Raw genomic sequence first — 20,614 nt, 5'->3', positions numbered from 1 at the left:
AGCCTGGGCGTAGATGTGTGGATTTGCACTGTGTTTCATCCTTGTTTAATCAGTTCCCAAATCGAAATTATATTCTTGCAATAGACCACTTTCTTGTTCATCTGTCACCGGAAAAAACTCATCAATTATGCACGCCATTATGATGTCATTTACCAGATAGAGGGGATCACCTGTATCCCTGCACTATTAACATTCATCAAGCGTCTTAGTGATCATCATTGTGCAGGATAAACTAGAAATAATGTTTGTTTTGTAAGTACTTAATCACAATTCCCTAATGACAGCAGTGCTGATTGTCAATTATGAGAATTTAATTAGCCGAATAATTTGTGCAATATAGTATTATAGTTTTCCTACCACTTGCTCAACATTGAGACGGAAGTGATGATGCCCCTAAACGCAAGAATGATGTTCACTAAAACCAGAGTTTTTGACAGAAATGCATCAAACTTGAAAGTTGTCTATTAGTCTTATATATGTTATATGTAACAACAATTTTTTTTGTTTTTTATTTCAACATAGCAGTTCTCTTAGCTCGGTCTATGTATCCTTTGAGGAGGGGGGGTCTTGATCTCCAAATCCTGGGCTTAAATACACAATATCCAGAGGTCCGGAATTTAAATAAATTTTAAATCCTGACGTCCTGAAATTTGAAAATAGAATTCCCCAAAGGGTCAATCCCGAAATCCAAAGCTTAAAAACACCCGATCCCGGAGTCCCAATAAAAGTCCTATCCCCCCTCTCCTTTTTAATCCGAAATATCCCGGATAGGAATTTTCTTCATTTGCGCACTTTCCCGTAAAATTCTTATGTCACACAATGTCATGTATTTTTGTTGCTGATATGGTTTACTCGTTTAATCCAATTAACTTGGTGTGACTGTCACCTGGTGTAACTCATTCGCAAAAAAAAATTAAAAAATAATTTGTCTTTGATAATTTGACTCTTTCCAACAAATTATCATTACCTTCCTCTGGTTCTGATTTTGTATGTCTAAAATGACAGTATGGTCGTTCACATAGTCCACTGATAAAGAATGGACAGTTGAGTCCTTTTAAATAACCAGCAGTCGAAAACATGACGAATGTGTATGTTGTATTATCATTTCACAACTTGCTCCAATCAAAGGATTGGATTATTTCCCTTGTCAATAAAATATTGCTAGTTTAGGTATCGCTTGACACCGACCTATCGTTACAATCGGACGAAGAGACTGTTATTATATATACATACGCCGACTCTAAATAAAATCTGAAACAACATGTGTTATAGTAGTCTCAGATAAAATTTACTTACTTACTTACTCAGTGGAAATTGCAGAGTTCAATAATAATACTTTTACCACTACTGACATCTGTTTAACCAAGGAATTGTATATTTAAATATACAATTCCTTAATTCTTTGTTAGGTCTCTAGTTAAAGTGCGTTAGGGGACGACCATTTGATATTCTAGAAGGGGCAGGAGGATTTTGAAAATAAATAACTCAGCCTTGATAATCACAAAAATAAATGTTTTGTTCTGTAGTAGTTCGAAAATAAATTACCTGACTTGCAATGTATTGAAAATAAATAACTCAGCAGGTCTAATCGAAAGTATGAGATGGCACCAGATTCTTCATAAATTCATCTTTTTTCCAAAAAAAATCGGGAAACACTTCCCAATTTTTTTAATAATAAAAGTATAACTATTTATCTATATTAAAATATTCAATATGCTAATCAAGTTATGTTCATGTTGTAACTAATGGGTTGAAATATGGTTTTTTAAATTTTTGGGAAAAAAAGTGTTTTTTGAAATCTCAAAAATTGCAAAAAAAAAGTTTTTTATTTTCGTCTCAAATCAATGCTTTACACATGAAAACAATACACAGTAAATTTGGAACCTTTCGGATTAGTTTTAAGATTGTTACCGCTTTTTGAATATCACTTTACACATACTGTCTATGGTAAATCAGTTGATAATGTATACATTTTAACGATTTCTCGTGGGGCCGAACTTTGCTTAACTAATAAACGAAGAAACTGTATGATTTTTAAAAACAAATTTATGGCAAACACTGTCTTTACTTTTAAATATGAGAGGTTGGCATCATTAGTTGGAACTTCTGTTTTTAAAATTGTTGTTTTATGTAAATTTTGTAAAAAAAAAAAAAATCGCGAAAAAAACGTCACAAAAGCAAAAAAATATTTTTTGTTAAACGGATTTATATTTCCATCATGATTAAGTATTACTTCCTTCAATATTGGTCCAATGAACGGAAAACTTTATCTTTAATTTTAAAAAGTCTTGTATCGTTTCTTTTGTTGACTAGTATAGTAATCCAGAATGCAGCATTTCTGGAACATATCCTGTAGCGTATAGTGTTGACTGGAATAAAACCTTCCGACATCCAGTAACAAACGAAAAGCAATATTTTCAGTTAATATTCCATTCGATATTGATTTCAAAACGGAAATGAAGTCTTCCTATCTCCCTATCTCTTTTAGTTTTGCTTAACTATTTGGCAATAGTTCATAAAGATAAAATTGAGAATGGAAATTGGGAATGTGCCAAAGAGACAACAACCCGACCATTGAAAAAAACAACAGCAGAAGGTCACCAACAGGTCTTCAATGTAGCGAGAAATTCCCGCACCCGGAGGCGTCCTTTAGCTGGCCCCTAAACAAATATATACTAGTTCAGTGATAATGAACGCCATACTAATTTCCAAATTGTACACAAGAAACTAAAATTAAAATAATACAAGACTAACAAAGGCCAGAGGCTCCTGACTTGGGACAGGCGCAAAAATGCGGCTGGGTTAAACATGTTTGTGAGATCTCAACCCTCCCCCTATACCTCTAGTCAATGTAGAAAAGTAAACGCATAACAATACGCACATTAAAATTCAGTCCAAGAGAAGTCCGAGTCTGATGTCAGAAGATGTAACCAAAGAAAATAAACAAAATGACAATAATACATAAATAACAACAGACTACTAGCAGTTAACTGACATGCCAGCTCCAGACTTCAATTAAACTGACTGAAAGATTATGATTTCATCATATGAACATCAGGCACAATCCTTCCCGTTAGGGGTTTAGTATCAAACCATCATAACATATATGAGAAGAACATAACCCGTGTCATGCCAACAACTGGTTTTTGAATAAATGTGTTTAGTTCCGATGCAAAGACCCTATAAGTGAATCAATATTATTTTAACGCCAAAATATGCAATCTTTAATGACCTGACAACAGTATCGTAACTATATCCCTTCTTAATAAGTCTATTCAAAGGTTTTGTTAGTTTTTGAGGTGAATACTGACACCTTTGTGCTTTATAAAGAATATTTCCATAAAAAATTGGATGTGAAATACCTGAACGTATAAGAAGTCTGCATGTTGAGCTATATTTACGAATGATGTCCTTATACCGATGATAAAATTTAGTAAATGTTTTGACTATTTTGTGATCTCGAAAACCCTGGTGTAATAATTTTCCAGTAATATATAAATTTCTCTCGTTAAAATCTAAAACATTGTTACATACACGAGCGAATCGTACAAGTTGAGATATATAAATCCATGTTTAATTCCGTTTGATAAAACTGAGAATGGAAATGGGGAATGTGTCAAAGCGACAACAACCCGACCATAGAACAGACAACAGCCGAAGGCCACCAATGATACCCTTCTTGGACATAATCGCCACTGACTTTCAAATTTGAAGATCATCATTTGAATGATATAGTTTGTTCTTCTAAATTTATATTTGGCTTATAAGCTTTTCCTAACATCATTTAAAGTTTTGTTACTTCAACTCCGAAATGTACGGACCGATATGCAGAATGACCAGTGTTTTCATAAAAAATGTTCTTTCTAAAACTAAATGTGTGTGGACCAACGTTAACAAAATTGTCTATAGTGTGTATCAAAATGCTGTCTACATTCGATGAGGTGAATTTGCAGGTGGTATATTGATAACAAATACATACCTGCCAACTTTTCAAAATGCCCATGGGGGTTTTACGTGAAAGATGGTTCTTATAGTCCTACAAAACCTTCAAGGGGGTCTTCAAATATATTCTAATGTGGTTTTTTGGTTTCTTCGTGCTTTAACAAGCTCATAGCCATTGTTAAATTAATTGTTTTCTTTTAAATAGTGGACAAAATTGCTCTTACAAAATTTCCACTTGGGAGCCTCCATGGGGGAAATCCCCCGTTAATGGGTCATTTTCAAAAAATGTCGAATTTCAATGAAAAATTTATTAAAAGTTACTTATTCAAACAACCCTCTACATAAACAAATCAAAACAAACAGTACTTTAAGAACAACATATTAAAAGATGCAATCTTAATGATGTCATACAAGAATATCTTGAAACATTTTTTGATCGGTGGTACAATATTTTGTCTATCCTGTTACCATTTTCAAAAGAAATTTTGGGTTATTAAGAAAAGGTTTAGATAAAATGTTAAGCTTGTTTTACGTTACCAATTAGATGGTTTTCAAGAGAATAAACTTCTATATATATTCATTCTGTAAAATAATAGATTATTTGCCAATTTTCTAGGTTGTACTGAAAAATGGCTCTAAAATTGGTTTTCAAAGGTTGTAAAAATTACCACCAGTAATGCAAGTCTAAGATAGCAATTTATATTGTTCGGCCTTTTTTCACCCTTTCAAATAAACCCAACATCAAGTAAATCTCTCATAAGTTAATTTACTTTTCTCTTTATTTCGTTGGTAACAGGAACATACGTTTCTGATATATCACTATATAATTACATTAGATGTATGTTTCATTATAATACTTTATTCTGATTGGCTAACTACACATCACATGTTATTCCGTAAGCAATTGCATCACTCAATAAAACTTTTCATTCATGATAACACGTGGTCCCACAATAAAGTGCACAGGTGAATTAAATAAAAACAATATAAAATTGGTGTTTTCTTGATCATAGCTAAAAAATGTAATTATAAGTATTGAACGCTTCTTTTTGTAACTTCACAGGGTTGTAAAAGCGTTGACCGTGCGCACATTTTTAGAATGAAGCGCTTCCGCGCTTCATACAAAATGTACTTCGGTCAACGCTTTTACACCCCAATGAATTTACAAAAAGAAGCATTCAATTCTTAAATAAAAGTCTATCCTGTTACCTTTTTGTCTATCCTGTTACCGATATCAGTATTGCACCTGCAAATGCTTAATTGGGAAGATTAAGACGTTATAACCTTAAGATGAGTTCAAACAATGAAATATTTCATTCGTTTTCCACCTACATGTTAAGATAGAAAAATTAACGACGTTTTTGTCTATAATTGTCTGTCCTGTTACTGTAACCATAGCAACCATAGTAACAGGATAGACATAACAGGATAGACAAATTTCTTCGTTTTTGATTGCTGTTGTGAAATAACTACTCCCTTTGGTGAAGTGATTATGGTTTTCTATTGTGAATTTGGTTTCCAACACGTTATTGCACTTTTTACAACCATACTGTTAGTGTAATTAATCAAAATGGTTGGTAACAGCACAGACATGAAAAAAAGTACGCTCTATTTTTTTCACTATATAAATGTCTTGAAATTTCTTTTCTCTACACTGTCGAGGCGTTTTAAATGTAAAGATTACTTTGCATTTTTGAAATCAACACTGACTGATTCAATATTCATAGGGAGAATAATTTAACGACTGATTTAAGTAGCGGTAACAGGATAGACATGAACCTCCTGTACGCTGATTGAATTTAGTTTGTAGATAATTTGTTACATACAATGATAAAGAAGCTACGATTTTTCGTTAGAATTGTAATTAACGTTCTTAAAAAGTCCCGTTTGCAGATATCAAGGCGATCAGAAAATCGGAAAAAAAATCATTTGAAATGTGTTTTTCTGACAATGTACGCACACAAATACCCCCAAAATCGGACTTAAATGCAGTTTAATCTTATCAAAATAGATGTAAGGTGTGTTTATTATTAATGTTCTGCATCACAAATCCGACAAGCTTTCATTTAAACCATTACAACTGAAATTTCCATCAGAAATAAAAATTTTAGCATGGGTGTACTGAAAATTCGACATTTTTTGAAAATGACCCAAATAGTGACAGTTAGCGGGTATGCACATATACTTATCCGAAATAAAGAATATTTGCAATGGTAGTTAAAACGATATAATATCAATGGGTGTGTTTTATCTGTAAATACGTTTTATACCAACACCATTAAATATTTGATACAAAAAAGGTAATACGGATATTTCTTAGAATTTCTTAAGTCATCCTTTAAAAGAGACGGTCATCCTTTACAAATTACGGTCATCCTTTACAAATTACGGTCATCTTTTTACCAATCACGGTCATCCTTGCTATATGTCACGGTCATCTTGAAAATATTTTAACGATGATTTACGGTCTTCTTAGCGATTTTTTGGGGACCTAATTTTACATCCGTCATCTTGGGATGACCGTGAATGCAGTTATACGGTCACCAGCTTTACCCCAGTGAATTAAAGGGCTCTCATGATAAAGAGCTTTCATCACATTACATACAAGCACATAAGATTAAACATAAATTAGAAACATATAAGAAAACAACATTATTTAATACTATAAATAATGCTATAAAAGGCCAGGACAGAACCAGATAATACAATTTACATTTTTAAAATATACCATTTAAAATCATATACCACTCTAAATATTTATGTTTGTGGCTAATTTTCATTTATTATATTTGAACTTCTCCTTATTTCTAGATTTTTAGATAAATACTTTCCTTAACATTTATACACATTTAGATATACAATTCTAAAAACAATTATATTGTAATTTAAACCATTGATTACGTTGACAGTGATGGAAATCAAATCAAATATCAACTCAATAATGTAAAATAAAACGGTGTGTGTGTGTGTGTTCTTAGTATGATATGTGGTCTTGTAACCGAAAATTTTACGGAAGATCATTGTAACTCCAAGATATTTTTATATGATAATCGTAACTTGATTATTAGATAGTGGTAACTTGACTATAAGATAGTCGTAACTTGGACATGACGCACGTCTGGCGTAAACATGGTAAATATAAAATTTCAATCCTGGTATCTGTGATGAGTTTATTTTTAAATTTCTGATAGTGTGACTAGAATTAGTGAATAATTACTTTTTGCTTTGTACATATATTCTTTATATTTTACAAGTTATAATTTACTGTAAATATGCATCATGATGACAAGGAGAGGCAAACATTTTCCATGTTCACACATTGTTAATGGAAACTATAATGTTTAAATTACTTTCGTTTTCAAGTAAAAATATATTAAGGTCACGGTGTCTTATTCTCCTTTGAACTAGTAATCTCCTTTCCTTTTGTACAAGGTTCACTTGGATGAAAATTGCAAGCTTAGAAATATAAAAAAGAAGATGTGGTATGATTGCCAATGAGACAACTCTCCACAAGAACCAAAAATGACATAGAAATTAACAATCATAAGTCACTGTACGGCCATCAACAATGAGCGAAGTCCATACCATAGTCAGCTATAAAATGCCTTGGAATGACAAATGTTAAACATCTAACGGCCTAATGTATATACCCAAAAAAATAACAAAACACACTGAATATATGAACACATCAACAAACGGCAACCACTGAATTACAGACCCCTCCATGACTAGGGACAGGCACATGCATAAAGATTGTGACGGGGTTAAACATGTTAACAGGATCCCAATTTTCCCCCTAGCTATGGACAGCGATGCAGTGGCGGATCCAGGGGTGGGGTTCCGGGGGTGCGCACCCCCCCTTTATTTTTGCCGATCAATGCATTTGTATCGGGACATATGTTTTGCACCCCCCCTTTGCCCTGGGTGCCCTGGGTTAGCACCCCCCCTTTCGAAAATTCCTGCATCCGCCCCTGCGATGTAACAGTACATCATAAAAACGAACTATAAACATCATAAAAACGAACTATAAAAATAAGTTGGAAAAGGTTTATTTCAGCCTTTTCTCTTCACAGGATATTCCTAGTATCGATACACCTGAAAATAATAATCGACATTTTCTTATTTATCAAAATTATATAGATAGAGGTATTGATTTTATCAAGTTATCTAGCATATTCGATGATTCTACCATCTATATACAGATACCTCCATATTTTGGTAATAGAACCTCCCATTATTTGATATTCTTATATATAAAAAAACAGAAGTTTGATTTTTTAATTTTTCTGTGTGTGGAATTTTTTTAAAAATTAAAAATAGGGGGATAAATATTTTTTGCACATGGAAATAAGTAGTTTTCATACTTCAAGAAACAAAATGTCAAGAAGAACATTACAACAGTCAAATGGAAATATATTATTACCAGTATTCATATTCAATTAAGTAACTAATGTACCTTTTTGTTTCCATTATTAGGTCCCTCTCATTCTCTCAAAATTTGTTCTTTTTTGGCTAATCTGAAATCAAAATTTCAAGGTTTCTATATATCACACTTTAATCAATTAAATGTGACAATAAATGAATAATTGAATTGTTCAAGCTGAAAGCATGAACTATTTACATAAAAGTTTACGGCGAGTCGATGGAGGTTTCAACAAAGCCTAATGCGGGGTTCACACATTGCCGATTATTGCTCCCGTTAGAGATCAGACAGCGATACGACACGAAAAGTGAAAAAGTCGGATTACTACTATCCTCAATTATCTCGAATGTCCTATCATTGTCTGAACGCAGTCGTTTTAGTTCGTAACAGATTCCTACTGGTCGGGAAGGGTCCGAATAGTTCGGCAAAGCACCCCGACAGTTAGGTGCGTCCCGTAACATTCGGGGAAACTCAGCTGATTTTGTCTAGTCGGATTACAATCGTGCCTATGTCGTTACAGATTCTGCTGTATCGGATCAAAATCCTAACAATGTTTTGTGTATTCTGGACGGTGTCCTGTGGAACGGGAATGATCTGGAGAAATTTTTCATTGCTGTTTTTCTGCCGATTGAGTCCAGATTGCATCCAGATCTTGTCGATTGCGAACCGTTTTTGCCGAAACCGTTCCGGAACAGTCCCGTTATTAATACGATATTCGTCAATGATACCCACGTCAGAGTCCCGACAATTACAGAATACAATAGTGTACGACTGAGACCAGACAAAGCCGTTTGCAATGCGATAGAGCGGACCGTGATAGGATTACCTTCCGACAGTACCTGATCATCCCGAGTTTGCCGACAGTTTTCAAACGGATAACTTCCGTCAGCGTCGGTTAACTGTCTGGTCACTGTCTGATATCTGTCGGATTACATTCGGTACAATCGGGACGCAGTCGTGACAGATTCGGTCGAATTATACCAGGCGAAATATACAAATTGGATTAAAAGCGGATTGAGAAGGGGATAAGTCTGGACAAGGATTTATATAGTTATCTAACTATACAAATCCTTGTTGACATCTAATTAAAATACAGATCTCTGATTTCGTTATAAATTCGATAGACATAATTGTGATTATTTGTTTTTAAACAAAATGATCAAATAATCAAGAACCGAGCCCTATTTCATCATATAATCATGACATATTTGGTCTGGTAATCAAATAGTTACTATAAATTTTAAAACAGCCAAGTAATCACATAATCAAAAAACCCAGGACGACGTCACCAGTATGACACATGCCGTTTTGGTAGTATTAGGGCTGATTTAATCGTATCACTTAATAACAAATATGTCTTAATACCATATGTCTCTGATATAACTTCTATATAAATATTATGTATAACAACTACCAGGGTATACTGATAACAAATGATTATATCACTGCTATATTATAGTTATTACTGTCAGTGAGGTTAAATTCCCTGTCATTCGTTCATCATCCACTGCCAGTCCCCTAGTAACTTGTCTCAGATTTTTATTTATCTAATTATATCTTTATTCAACTTTCAGGTATGGAGCCGCATGATATGATTTTTTTAGAGGCATGCTTGTGATCCACGGTACCAGAATTGGCGGTCATCCGATGTTCAGTACTTTAGTACTTTGATTAGACTCGGTACGGAACTGTACGTGTTGACTGAAATTAGCAACACCCTCCAATTCCCACCATTCCAAGTTTAAAGATGTCGATAAATTTTATGGAGAAAATTTTAAAACGAAGAGAAAGCAGACCGAAATAAATGTAAGGTATCACTTTCAATACTTATTTTTCAGAAGTTGTCTATAAATATTCTACGAAAAACGAACGAAGTGCCAACAGACTGCGGTTGTCGTTTGCTGCTGTATAAAAAATTTATATATCATATATTTTTTTGTTTTTCGTTCATTGTTTTGATCTGTTTTGTTCATTATAAAATCAGGTAGTACGTGTTCTCATATTGATTGTTTTACATTTGTTATTTAGGGGCATTTTATAGATGAATATGAGGTGTGAGATTTGCTCATTGTTGAACCTAAAGTTGTCAGCTTCTTTAGAATTAAGATACAAGAGTTGTTTTTTTAACATGCTAGTTTGCTATGTAATAGTCGGCAAGAAGATATGTCACACAACCCAGACATTCTTATTCTGACTATGAGCCAACCAATCTCTATTACTTCTAAATGCCATTTACTTTTAATAAACAAAGAAGATATAACATTACTAGACATAGGTGACATTTAAATTAGTGCAATTTCTGTTGCATTACCTATGTCACCAACATGTATGTTTTTAGGTCATAGGAAGAACCAATTGTTCAACGACTATGGTCAATTAGTATAGCTCATTCATAAAAAAATGCTTGAGGTTGGTCTATTGAACATGTGACTTTGTCGAATTGAGCTGTACACACGATACATGTACATGTCGCATGAACAGTTATTTTTAAACTAATTCTTGAAAATACTTAATATGAAACAAATTTTTGGTATATATATTTTATGTTAAGAAATTATTGAAGCAATCCTTGCATATCTATAATACTAAAATTACGAGGTCCAATTTGTCAGACGTCATCACGTAAAAACGACGAATCAAAGAATTCAACTTTATATATAACTAATATAGTACAAAGGTGTAGATTAAAAATTACACCACTCCAGGCCCTTTTGTTTTCCACGTAATTAATATTACCAATAATTAAGAAGTTCCGGGTCGAGTCTGATACCAATACCAACTGTATATTCACCTGTTACCGATTACCTTATCTGTACGTTCCGCATCTGACAGGCGCACCACCAAACGGTGTATTCAGGATTAATATGCTATATAGTATTACACGGGTCATAATCACAGGGTTGAAAATACTTAAATGTCAAATTGTTACCTATTGTAGTATTTAACTCAGTTAGACTTTCTAAGATAACAATACGAATACTAAAAATCTGGACTAAAATAAGGCGTATAGGTACAGTTTTTAATTTGTTAGCGGGCATGACGTAAAACAGCGAATCAAAGAATTCAATATTTATAACTAATATAGGACAATGCTGTTAATTAAAAAATACTCCATTTCAGGACCTTTTGTTTTCCAAATAATTAATATTATCAATAATTGATAAGTTCCAGTTCGACGGGTTCAAACAGAAAGATTTGAAAGCAGAGAAAACTGTGTATCTTATAATCAGCATGACTTTATCAGATGACAATACTAATACTAAAATAAGGCTTGCGCATAGTTATATACTTCAATTCAGTCACGGACCCACGATATACGGGTGTGTTCTAGTATACTATTATAAATTAAAGGCATGTGCAGAAATCTGGAATTTTTTTTTGTCTGAGCCCAGGGTCCCCTTAAAATATATCCAATGGGCCATTTTTAGAATTAATTGGCCATGATGTGAAATGAGTGGGCCATTAGTTTAACAACAAATAAACATGATAAAAAAGTGTTAAGTTTCATCAACATGAGCAAAGAGGTTTTAACCTGTATGATTTTAATTGACACAATAGATATTGTTCCCAGGCTTTCGTAGTTTCAGTGAATAATTATATAAGTAAATTTAGAATGTATGTCTGTAATGTGTCTAAGAATAACATCTTATGAGTTCATGAAATGTTACATCACTCAGAAATTATACTTTTAATGATAAATATTAAAAAAAAACCTATAAAATTGAGCAACATATGACTAAACTAACACCACTTCAATAAATAGTCATAAATAAGGTAATGCTGAGATCAAGAAAAAGGCTTTTATACGACTGCAAAAAAATATTGGCATGATTGGTATCACTTTTAGTCTTTGTCGTTTGCATTGTCGAAAACATTTGGTTTCCGGACAATAACTTTAGTATAAGTAAATAGAAATCTATGAAATTTAAACACAAGGTACAAATGTATATAACCACAAAAGGAAGGTTGGGATTGATTTTGGGGGTTCTGGTCTTAACAGTTAAAAAGTTTAATTTTACCCCAACGGTTCAGGGTTGGACCACTGTGGTCGTATCGAGCTGCACTCAACGAAGCAATTTATTAAAATCTATACTAATATTTATCATTTAAAAACCATGATATTTGATTGTAATTAATTTTTTTGAGAACAAATTGAACTTGAACATACATGTATATCAATAATTATCAAACCATACAGCACAATCATAGAAGTGATCACATAATAAAAGATTAAATAATAACTGTTAAGTATACTCTGTATTTATTTTGTTGAAAAAAAACTATTAAACTGATTTACTATGTAGAACTATGACAAACATACATGTACAGTCAAAAATAGTAAAATATAATGTCAAGTGCAGGCCTAATATGAATCCTACATTTACAATGTATTCCTTTGTAGAAAAACTCATTTAGAGATTCATTGTGTTTTTTTAGAACAAATATTATGGCTGAAGAACAAGGTGCTGACCCATTAAGCAAGGAGGAAATAGAGGTTGGAATAAAGAAACTGATAAATTTTGGAAACACTGATGATCCTAATAATATAAATTTGAATACTAATTCAAATTTAGATCAGGAAGATAATCAAGATTGTACAAAAAAAGGAACTCCAGCAAAAGAAAAAAACTCAGCTCTAGAAGATCAGCATCATAGTGCAAAATCAGAAAAAGCTCTGTCCAAAAGCAAAACAAAGAAAAGTAAAAAAAGTAAAAAAAAGGTTTCTGAGCTTGTCACAGAAAATGTCTCTAATTTTAAACAAGATAAACAGAGTCACCTGGCTAAACAGTCTATAGGTCAACAGTCATCAAAAGGAATGTCACAATATCAGACAGAAGAAAGAGATTTCCTAAAACCAGGATTAATAATATCTGTTAATAAGGAGAGTAAAAGACAGATTACCACATATTTATCAGATAGTCGAGACAGTGCAATTGGTATAAAAAGAGGGGAAGATAACCCAGACCTAACCATTTCTGATAAGAAAATTATAGTTGATTCAGAAAAGGAATATACAAAAAGAAATAAGAAGGTGAAGAAGTCAACACCAGATCATGGCATAGGGGATGATAAAGAGCAAGAAGATAAAAAATTGTTTAATGAAAAAGAGTCCCAAAGCCACCCAAATATTGATGAAGTTTCAGACAGATTTTGGAATAGCAAAATGGAAGACAAAAAGATGAGAATAGGAAGAAGTAAGGAAGAAAATGAAAGTGGTGCACAGAATAGGGATCATTGTGGTAACTCTATTTTATATGCATTGCAGATACATTTATTGTAACAGCTGAACTACTTTATTTATATAATCATAAGCAATGCTTAAAAGAGAAGTGCATGTACATGTATATGTATGGGTTGTAAGTTTAAGTGTACCACACATTCTTTATTGGTCACCATGTATTGTACATGTTGATATGGAAACAACAGGTCTGACATTCACAAACATGTCATTCAGTCATTATTTTCATGCTGTTGTTATATGCTGTGTAATTTCCCATTAAATTGAATGGATAGAGAGACATTTTGTAACTATTGTTATCATGTTTAAATAGGAAGTCTCTAAACATGCTCAAGACAAAAGTAGGCTAAACAGAAATTGATTTGCAGGTAGCAGAGGCGTTCACAATACATAAATTAACTCAAACAGAAACATTTGATTTGCCTGACGTGACGTCAATCTGATCAAAAATAGTAGCATAGGATTATGGTCACAAATATTATTTTTTTGGTCCCTCAATTAATTTGTCAATACTTTATTGTTTAGTGATGATGGATAAGACCAAAAAATAAAAAATCTGTTTAAGGTTACATCTATAAAAAAAAAAAAAAATAGGTAGGAAGGTTGGTATTTCCATTTATTTTATTTTTTGCAATATGATTTCGAGTCAGAGTAGTCTGTCTTGCTATGCTTTTGAGTTGTCCATGTTTACCTGCATTTTAATAAGTGATTACTTCCCTTGTACATTGGTTGGAAAAATTGTCAGCAAAGTGATCATTTCATCACATACAAGTCATGAGTTATATATATATATAACTGTCATATTTATAATTGAGATATGAAGAAGGGGAAAAAGCAGAAGTGAAACGATTAATTTGTAATAGATAAAACTACAATACCATGTTACATAATGATAAGCAGAAGTGTATAATTAGCCTGTTTTGTTTTGATTTATCTGACTACATCAATATACATATAAACGTTGGTTATGATTGCAGGTTTGGATGAAGATATACCACTTGAAAAAGTACACCAGATTTTGGAAAAAGACAAAATATTTCCTTTGAAAAAGGTATTCTAATGATTTATGATATATACACATGCAAAAGTATTGCAACACCTTGATTTTTTAAAACTTGAAAAATCAGCCTCTTATTTTGGATGGAATATGATAAAATATTTGTAAAATAATATCGAAACGTAGTTAATGATAACATTGGCATTAAAACGAACAAAAAATGTATGAAAAAAAAATGTTTTATCTAACCAAAATTTTTATTACAAAATAAATTGTTTTTGTACAAAAAAATGCATTTTACCATTTTTACTGTAGTCAAATTTTACAATCTCAGACATTTCAAAATTAATCTTTAGATGATTGTGCACATCATGGTTGCTCGTTATATGCCAAAGAATTAGTACTTTGTTCGCAGCCTCCATTCAAACGGATAACCCCATATTAACGTCTTCTGAATCCTGCAATAAATCGACAAATTTGTTGTCAAGGTAGCAGCAACCTTTCCTGACGAAGGGTATTGTTTATTTCATGACGTGTTTGAACTGGGGTGTCCTTTCGTGCACTTTACGCCCAATAGTGTCCCATATATACTTGATATGGTTCAAATTCAGGCTACGATCAGGCCAAGGAAGATAAACCGAATTCCATTGGAACAATGGATCTTCCTCCACGATGCTAATTTCCAACTTTGGAGAGCTCTGCACTATATTGGATACGGGCAACTGTGTGTCTGTTCGTAGGCAAAAGTCCCCAACATGTTCTTATTGCATGATAACCAGTAGCGATGAGCCTATCTTGAACAGTTCTTGTTTAAAGGCTCCTGTATGGTCGTCACTTTTGTGAATATTTTTTCGTCGTATATTGGTATCACGTTTGCGTCAGCGTCGTCGTCTTCCTAATACTTTTGGTTTTCGCACTATAACTTTAGTTTAAGTAAATAGAAATGTATGAAATTTAAACACAAGGTTTATGACCATAAAAGGAAGGTTGGGATTGATTTTGGAAGTTTTGGTCCCAATGCAACAGTTTAGGAATTGGGGCTGAAAAGGGCCCAAATAAGCATTTTCTAGGTTTTCGCACTATAACTTTAGTTTAAGTAAATAGAAATCAATGATATTTTGACACAAGGTTTATGACCACAAAAGGAAGGTTGGGATTGATTTTGGGTGTTTTTGTTCCAACTATTTAGGAATTAGGGGCCAACAAAGGGCCAAAATAAGCATTATTCTTGGTTTTTGCACAATAACTTTAGTATAAGTAAATAGAAATCATTGAAATTTAAACACAAGATTTATCAACACAAAAGGAAGGTTGGGATTGTTTTGGGAGTTGAGATCCCAACAGTTAAGAATTAAGGGCCAAAAAGGGGCCAGATAAGCATTTTTCTTGTTTTTTGCACCACAACTTTAGTATAAGTAAATAGAAATCTATCAAATTGAAACACAAGGTTTATGACCATAAAAGGAAGTTTGGGATTGATTTTGGGAGTTTCCCAACAGTTTAGGAATTAGGGGCCGAAAAGGGTCCAAAATTAAACTTTGTTTGATTTTATCAAAAATTGAATAATGGGGTTCTTTGATGCCGAATCTAACTGTGTATGTAGATTCTTAATTTTTGGTCCCTTTTTCAAATTGGTCTACATTAAGGTCCAAAGGGTCCAAAATTAAACGTAGTTTGATTTTAACAAAAATTGAATCCTTGGGGTTCTTTGATATGCTGAATCTATAAATGTACTTAGATTTTTGATTATTGGCCCAGTTTTCTAGTTGGTCCAAATCGGGGTCCAAAATTAAACTTTGTTTGATTTAAAAAAAAAATGAATAATTGGGGTTCTTTAATATGCCAAATCTAACTGTGTATGTAGATTCTTTATTTTTGGTCCGGTTTTCAAGTTGGTCTACATTAAAGTCCAAAGGGTCTAAAATTAAACTAAGTTTGATTTTAACAAAAATTGAATTCTTTGGTATGCTGAATCTAGACATGTACTAAGATTTTTGATTATGGGCCCAGTTTTCAAGTTGGTCAATATCAGGGGATCCAAAATTATTATATTAAGTATTGTACAATAGCAAGAAATTTTCAATTGCACAGTATTCAGCAATAGCAAGAAATCTTCAATTGCACATTATTGTGCAATAGCAAGAAATTTTCAATTGCACAGTATTGCGCAATAGCAAGAAATCTTCAATTGCACAGTGTTGTGCAATAGCAAGTATTTTCAATTGCACAGTATTGCGCAATAGCAAGAAATTTTCAATTGGAGTTATCTTTCTTTGTCCAGAATAGTAGTTGAATCAACTTAAATCATTGTTTTACACAATATACAATGTATATTCACTTTTACTACCAACTGATAAATTAAAAAAATCTTTACCATTCAGTGATAACAACCACTTTTTTACATTTTAATATTTTATGATGTATTTAAATGAGTAGTTATTGTTGCAAACTCCATTAGAAATTTGAATTGAGATCAGTTTTGGAATAAGGGAAAGGAGGATGTGAAAAAAAAATTGCTGTGTCAACTATTTAATCACAATCCAAATTTAGAGCTGAATCCAGCATGAATGCTGTGTCCATACTTGCCCCAACCGTTCAGCGTTAAACCTCTGCGGTCGTATAAAGCTGCGCCCTGCGGAGCATCTGGTTTAGGATTGTATTGTTTGCAATGGGTTTCCTTATGACTAACCTTCATTATGCTTGATTTTCCCTAGCAGATGTTAGAGGGGGGTCTTCTTGATCTCGGAAGGTCTTTAACATCGTTTGTTGCCTGATTATTATTCTCAAAACAACTTATAGTGGAATGGTGATGACCAACAATATGTGCAATTGTCACAGTGACATACCTGCTTCTCTCATGCTGCTTATCTGCCATCTTGCTGCAGTTATGAGTTATGGATGACCAATTACAAGGTGTCAATCACATAATTTTATAAACTTGGTTATTTCAAGTGTTGAAAACAATGAGGATAAAAACATCTATTTTGTTGTTTACGAGAACAGTAGCTGCATGTGCAGATAAGAACTTATCAAGTCGATATTTATTGATTAAACCCAGGTGATATTTAAAAAATGTTAAACTAGTTTTATTTTAACAAATTATATCACAAAAAATAAAGAATGTTTTTTTAATTTGAATTTCAATTTGGTGTTGCAATACTTTTTTCCATGTGTATACAATATAGTAGACTTGGAAACAGTCTGTGTGCTTTGCAATACTTAGTATCATTATTTTAAGTATAAATAAACATTCTAAAATAATGATACTAACAATATGTATAAGATTAAACAACAGACCATACCCTCAAACAGACTCCTCAACAACAAAAAACCAACATACAAATAATTAGATAATAAAAGATGAACAACAAAACCATTGTATAACATACTATAGGTTTAGGCACAAAAATTGATTAGATTAAACCTGTGTGTGCACTCAAATTTCTATAAAACTTATTTGTGCATGTATTGAAAAGAAGAGACGAAATTAAGAAAATTTAATCTTTGTTGCAACAGTTTGATATTCATGATTGTTTGCTAGCTAAATTTTCAAGTTTATCTGATGAATAAGCAGGATTGATTAAAAAATTTAATTTATGTACATAGTAGTTAAATTTTTTTTTAGAAATCCGTCAGGTTTCCAAGAGCACGATATTTCTGTCGTGTCTGTGACTATCATATGGATACCCTAGATGATGTGAGAAGGCATGGCAAAGATCATCGTCATAAACGAAGAGTTGAAGTAAGAAGCTTTAACCTTTATATGGTGTACATGTAAATTATTTGAAGTCGTTGAAAAAAGGGAATTTATTTCCAACAATGTTTACTTGTTATTCAAAGGGTTTTTAGATTATCCAGCAAATCTGTATAGGGAACATCATATTTAAAAAAAAATATTCTTTAATTACAGCCCTTATATAAAAGCATGCAAAACAAAACATTGATCGACTGCAAAACAAAACATTGATCGACTTCTTTTCTATGTTTGCAAACAGTGGGTAGGCAGAGTTTCAATATATACTGGGATTTGATTGGACAATGAAAACTGACATGAATTGAAGTCAATGTTAATGGTCCAATCAAATTCCAGTATATAGCAAAACAGACTACATACCTGTTGTTTACAAACATCCAAACAAACATAGCAAGCAAGTTGATCAATGATTTGCTTTGCATGCTTTTATAGAAGAACTGTAATCCTCGAACTTTCATTCCTTCAAAAACTAGTCCCTAGATTCTTTAAAAATCAGCATGTTCTTGTCATTCAAATTTCTGATTCACAGATATACTATTATCAAGGGTTAAAATCTTTTATTGATGAACAAATAAGATGACTCCTTAATTTTTTTGTTTTAAACACCAATAACTCTCTGTGTGGTCTAATTCAGTAGGTCACATTTGTGTAACCTAGGGTAAAATGCACATATAGAGATAACTTGAAAGTGCAAAAATGTTCAGAATATTGAGATCTACCTTCTGTTATATGACTGTCCAATGCTTTCTTATAGGAGTGCTCTTTTTGTCTCGCTTGACGGAGTCAAAAAGCGAGACATAGGTATGCTGTTTCAGGAGATGGCGGCATCAACAATGTATTAGTTTGTGATTAGGTCTAGTTTATGGTGAACCACAAGTGGTAGGTCAATCATATTTGGTATGCAGTTGTATTAGCATTGGCACATCGCATTGTCATGGAGATTATTTGGCACTGCCCCCACATTCATGGTCTATCGACTTTGAAACTTTTGCTTATTATACATGTTTTAGTTTGTGATTAGGTCTAGCTTATGGTGAACCACAAGTGGTGGGTCAATCATATTTGGTATGCAGTTGTATTAGCATTGGCACATCTCATTGCCATGGAGATTATTTATCCCTGCCCCCCTCAGTCAGGGTCTATTGACTTTGAAATTTTTGCTTATTATACATGTCTTAGTTTGTGATTAGGTCAGTTTATGGGGAACCACTAGTGGTAGATCAATGATATTTGGTTTGCAGTTGTATGAGCATTGGCATATCTCATTTCCATGGAGATTATTTGACTCTGACCCCTTACTTAGTCATAGTCTATTGACTTTGAAAATTTGTTTATGATTAAGTCAGTTCCGAATGAGCCATTAGTGGAAGTCCAATGTTAATTACTGTTCAGTTGCATCAGCATTAGCACATCTCATTTCCATGAAGAATATTTGGCCCCATCCTTTCAGTCATGGTCTATTGTCGTAGAAACTTTTGCCTAATTTATATAATTTATATGTATTATTTTGTGATTAGATCAGTTTAAGATGAAATGTTAAAGTTAAGTCAATGGTATTAAGTATTCTAATTTATTGCCATTTGTGAGTATTGTTTCCATGGAGATTATATAACTCCACCCCCTCTACATGGTTCATTGACTTTGAAACTTTTACATACTTTACAAGTTAATGTTTGTGTTTAGGTTTGTTATAATGGAACAACTTCTAATAAATCAATGATAATTGGTATGCATTGGCACATCTCATTAACATGATGCATTGACTTTGAATATTTGCCTAACCTATATATGTAACATGTTAACTATTGCCATTTTTATGTCAATATTTGCATAATCAAAGTTACAAAAAAGCGAGACATATCTCTGTGATAACAGTTTATTTTCATTTTTACCTATTTTCCTAAAAACTTACAATTGAAAGAGAGAAACCTTTATTAGCCAAAACTAACAGCAAGGCAAGATCTACAAATATTCAATTTGGGAGAAGTTTTCAGTCAACTCCTTGTTGGAGAAATTGTCCTTTAATGATGATTATTACCAATTTTTTGCTTTTTTGTCAACAATTTTAAAAGCTATGATCATGATGATAGACAGATAAACATTTTTAAAAAAAAGCCAAAATAATAAGTTAGATAAGATCTACAAATAAGTGATCAATATGGTTAAAATTGTCAATCACATGCAGTGTTCTCCCCAGGATTTTTGGATAGCGCTGTGGTAAGCGCGTGATTTTCGACATTTCTCAGTAACTTTGTAGCT

The 20,614-nt window shown here is 32.7% G+C and overlaps 2 protein-coding genes across 6 annotated transcripts in view; one reads left to right on the top strand and one right to left on the bottom strand.

The window, feature by feature from the left end:
* The window catches only part of LOC143079167 (uncharacterized), a 75,756-nt gene extending 74,607 nt beyond the window's left edge, over positions 1-1,149 (bottom strand). The window contains exon 1 of the mRNA XM_076254398.1: positions 968-1,149. Coding sequence (XP_076110513.1) covers positions 968-1,079 — 112 coding nt within the window. The 5' untranslated portion in view covers positions 1,080-1,149. The remainder of the gene's footprint in view (positions 1-967) is intronic.
* An 8,879-nt stretch (positions 1,150-10,028) lies between these two features.
* The window catches only part of LOC143079103 (terminal uridylyltransferase 4-like), a 65,671-nt gene continuing 55,085 nt past the window's right edge, over positions 10,029-20,614 (top strand). For 3 of the 5 annotated variants that reach the window (XM_076254302.1, XM_076254318.1, XM_076254285.1), the window contains exons 1-4: positions 10,029-10,171; positions 12,803-13,605; positions 14,582-14,655; positions 18,227-18,343. In XM_076254302.1, coding sequence (XP_076110417.1) covers positions 12,813-13,605; positions 14,582-14,655; positions 18,227-18,343 — 984 coding nt within the window. In that variant the 5' untranslated portion in view covers positions 10,029-10,171; positions 12,803-12,812. Of the gene's footprint in view, positions 10,177-12,802; positions 13,606-14,581; positions 14,656-18,226; positions 18,344-20,614 lie in introns of all 5 variants that reach the window. The other 2 variants (XM_076254311.1, XM_076254295.1) reach the window with 2 other exon arrangements.

This window comes from Mytilus galloprovincialis, chromosome 1 (genome assembly GCF_965363235.1).
Source record: "Mytilus galloprovincialis chromosome 1, xbMytGall1.hap1.1, whole genome shotgun sequence".
In the NCBI taxonomy this organism is placed as follows: domain Eukaryota; kingdom Metazoa; phylum Mollusca; class Bivalvia; order Mytilida; family Mytilidae; genus Mytilus; species Mytilus galloprovincialis.
The sequence above is the reverse complement of the archived record's forward strand: the minus strand, read 5'-3'. Positions and strand labels throughout refer to the sequence as shown.